A 3,497-nucleotide genomic window follows, 5' to 3' on the forward strand; every position below is an offset into this window, starting at 1 on the left:
GATTGGCATAGGTTTGTAATTGAAAGCAGACAATAGGACTATTTTGGACTCGCCTTGTGGTTGAGTATGTGGCTGGCAAGCCAGAAGATTATTGTGTGTTACAATTGGTCATGGGCAATCACCAAAGGGTGGAAGAGAAAAGCTTTATAATGGCGCCCTTTCATTGGAAGCTTTACTATTAGATTGTTCCCCACATTAACGACAGGGTTAGATTCTTGTTCCTAACAAGGGTATTTTGTTTAGATCTCCTCCCGTGCTTAGATCTCAACCAAGCAAAGGCTATCTTAGGCTTGCCACTCATGGGAAGGTCTCTAGAGCCCTCCCAGTTATGATCATTAGGAGCTATAAATGCATAAGAGTTCATCGGTAGTTTTGAATTAATGCTCACATATCGCAAAGCTATGCAGAAACTCGAAGCGTGGGAGTACAATGCGACACACGAGGACCAAAGGGCTGACCACAAGTATGCTCCAAACCGTCCAGTTGCGGCAGAAAGATTGGAAGGCCAGCGCTCTCTCTCTCTCCGTCTCTCTCTGTCTTACACACACACACACACACACGTGCATTTGTAGAGCTAGTCATTGGCTCTCCCCTGCTTAATTTGATGTTATATTTCATGCAGAGCTGGGCGTTCTCTTTTGGAAGGTCGATGTGGAAGACATTGAGAACAATCCCCCTTTGGAAAAGATCAAGCTGGCCCGTGGCTACCAGTACTGGGTAACCTCATCTAAGATGCTCATAGATTTGGAGAATCTGCGCCATGAATATCCCATGCTTTGCCAGAGGAAGATTATACAGTAATAATCATAATTATTGTCGATAATTTCTTCTTCTGCAGGAAACTATCACAGTTGCACCGGGGCAGCTGGACAATTACGATGAGAAAATAATGCAATTCTTCCAAGAGCATCTGCATCCCTACGATGAGAGCCGTCTCATCCTAGACGGGAGTGGTAAGAAAGACTGTGGTCACGTGTTTCGTGTAATATTGATTATTCATATTTTTTTTAATGCTTTGTTTGAAAATAAATAAAAAAATTAACCTTCCATAAAGATGAAACAACAAGGGATGTGTATTGTAATCAGGCTATTGGGACATCCGTGATTACAATGGAGATTGGATACGCTTTCGTGTGGAGAAGGGAGACCTCATTGTGCTACCCCCGGGGATGTACCATCGTTTCACTCTCGATGTAAACAACTATATCAAGGTAGTGGTTTTCAAGTGTTCAAATAGATAGCCTAGAGAGTCCCAATGTTCCCCAGTTTAGTGTCGTTTGTGCTTGCTCTTCAAATTTAAAACTTGAAGGTACAAATACCTCTAAATTTTTAGAAGTTATAGAACAAAAACCTTCAGATTTTTTTAAGATTTTCCTTTATAAATATTTTTACAATTTTTAGTTGAAGGTTTTCTACTCTTTGGGAAAAATACTTTTTTTTTTCAAACACTGCTGTGCAGACTCCATTTGGTGCTTTAAACTGATGGTTTTCTAGCTATGTACATCCAATCATGGTTCAAATACTAACTTGATGCTTTTTATAATGAAGGCTTTGCTTTTGTATACGGAATGCCCTAGAAGAATTGATGTCATGAGACCTTATGGTGATGACTTCCAAGTAAGGTACGCTCTTGTTGGTCCTTGTTATTATATCAAATGCCACACAAGTCTCTTGTAAAAGAGAACTTTTTCACTCAACCTTTCTAAACTACTTTCATGACATGGTGTACTTTAAAAGATAAATGTGCAAGAGAATGCTCTTTTCACATGACTGAAATGTCTCATAAAGGGCTCTAAAAGATAAAACTTGATAAAGTAATGAACAAAACAAAAAGGCCTCATTGGAAATAGTCACCATTTCACACTAAAAAGTATAGCTAAACTTCCACTCCCTCAAGAATGCTACAAAGTATGCACTCTAGTGATAAAGTTGGACATGATTCAAAAAGAAAAGTACAATGCTTTGCAAATAAGTTTTTGCAAATTGTACATGGCAAAGAGCCTTCAATTTAGTAGCACACTATATTTCATACATGGAAAAAATCATGTGAAGGAGAAAATTTATATATGTGACACACCCCACTATGGGCCATGGATTTCAAAAGTTTCACATACACATTTGGTAATACTAAAGCATTTAAACACAAGGAATTTACATGGAATTATTTTAAGTATACTTTAAAAACTCATCCAAATGTGGCTTTGGATGCAGGAAGGACTATGTGAAATTTGTGATGACAAAAAGACACCAAGTTTCCCTTTAAGCAGCGTGCAGTTACACTGTGAATTAATAATGAAAGGGCCCTTAGGCCTTGCATATCACTATCCTTTTTAAAATAGTTGTTTAAGCGCTTTGACTCATGAACTACATTTTCAATGCTCCATATTCTTAGTCTACCTTGCAAAGTAGGACATTTCTTCACTCTGTTTTTAGCTCCTATGTGCTAGCCTTTTTCATTAGATTATTTTTTAAAAGAATGATGAATGCATGCATGACTTCTATGGGTTGGTGTGGGTAATTAATGTTCAAAAATAGAAGAAAGCACTAAGATCTAGTTGAAAATTTGAAACGCAAATTGCTACCATAGTTAAAATTCATCGCCGTCTCAGGCATCACAAAGAATAAAAGATCAAGCGTGATAAATCTAGAAATGGTACCCACATTACCCCATTAGAGGTTCCTAGCAATGAAATCGTGCCATGAAAGAGTCTTGAATAATTTTGGATTAGTGGAATGGACCAAGGATACATACTTGACTCTTAAAGAAATAAATCAGATGCGTCTGAAGATAATTTTTATTAGATTTGATCACATTATACCCAATACAGTTAGAAGGACCCCATATTGATCTCATAAATTAACTAACAATTTTGTTCGTACCTTCGATTGTTTCTATTTCTCAATTTACATGTATGGATTGCTACGTGGTCATGTTGCTAGAGAATGAATGAATTAAAGTAATATGGAATGTTTAGTTAGGAAAGCACTCAGAGATGAATTACAGTATTATGGGTTGTTTGATTAGGAAAGTACTCTTAGAGATAAGAAAAGCTACTTCTATAACCCATGACAAAGGCACCCCTATAGATTTGATTTTATTATTCCGTCCAGGGCTAGAAGTGGTAGAACCAAAACATTTACTATCAATGAGGTATGTTTGGTGGTCATGCCCTACAGAAAAAAATTTAAGTTCAACGATTTCATAGAAATCATAGTGGGTCTATCGTAAGAACAAGGGTGATATATACCATTGAAATTAGAGCTTGAATAAAGCAACACCTACATAAAAAGTTCACCGCAAAGTTAAGATGATTAACATTAATCTAGGCTCTCATATAATGATGCACCTTAAGAAAGACTAACAAAACATTAAGAAACACTAAATTATCAAGAGTTAAACATCCTTGAGAACAAGAAAATTGGATCTTGACATAAGGAATCCACAAGGTAAGCACATAGCAACACAACCATCTCTATAGGTTTATTAGACACTACAT

The 3,497-nt window shown here is 36.8% G+C and overlaps 1 protein-coding gene across 2 annotated transcripts; it reads left to right on the top strand.

Moving 5' to 3' along the window:
* The first annotated feature begins 255 nt into the window (after window positions 1–255).
* Window positions 256–2,383, top strand: LOC147630907 (uncharacterized). 2 transcript variants are annotated; one of them, XM_086809281.1, is made up of 6 exons: window positions 256–504; window positions 623–717; window positions 839–953; window positions 1,087–1,211; window positions 1,549–1,617; window positions 2,212–2,383. In XM_086809281.1, exons 1-6 carry the CDS (start codon window positions 381–383, stop codon window positions 2,332–2,334), a joined length of 651 nt encoding a protein of 216 aa, XP_086665407.1. In that variant the 5' UTR covers window positions 256–380; the 3' UTR covers window positions 2,335–2,383. The 2 variants fall into 2 exon arrangements, with proteins under 2 accessions (XP_086665407.1, XP_086665408.1); XM_086809282.1 differs by having other exon boundaries at window positions 260–504; window positions 1,549–1,622.
* Window positions 2,384–3,497: the final 1,114 nt, after the last annotated feature.

The sequence above is a fragment of the Cibotium barometz genome, chromosome 15, assembly GCF_041138505.1.
Source record: "Cibotium barometz isolate CiBa-2024 chromosome 15, ASM4113850v1, whole genome shotgun sequence".
NCBI classification, from domain to species: Eukaryota; Viridiplantae; Streptophyta; class Polypodiopsida; order Cyatheales; family Cibotiaceae; genus Cibotium; species Cibotium barometz.

What these genes read in the sequence shown, in the direction of transcription:
- LOC147630907 (XM_086809281.1), top strand. Translation starts at nt 381, where the DNA reads ATGCTCACATATCGCAAAGCTATGCAGAAACTCGAAGCGTGGGAGTAC. An exon ending in TCTCATCCTAGACGGGAGTG is followed by an intron (nt 954 to 1,086) that starts GTAAGAAAGACT and finishes TATTGTAATCAG; the next exon opens with GCTATTGGGACATCCGTGAT. An exon ending in ATGTAAACAACTATATCAAG is followed by an intron (nt 1,212 to 1,548) that starts GTAGTGGTTTTC and finishes TTTATAATGAAG; the next exon opens with GCTTTGCTTTTGTATACGGA.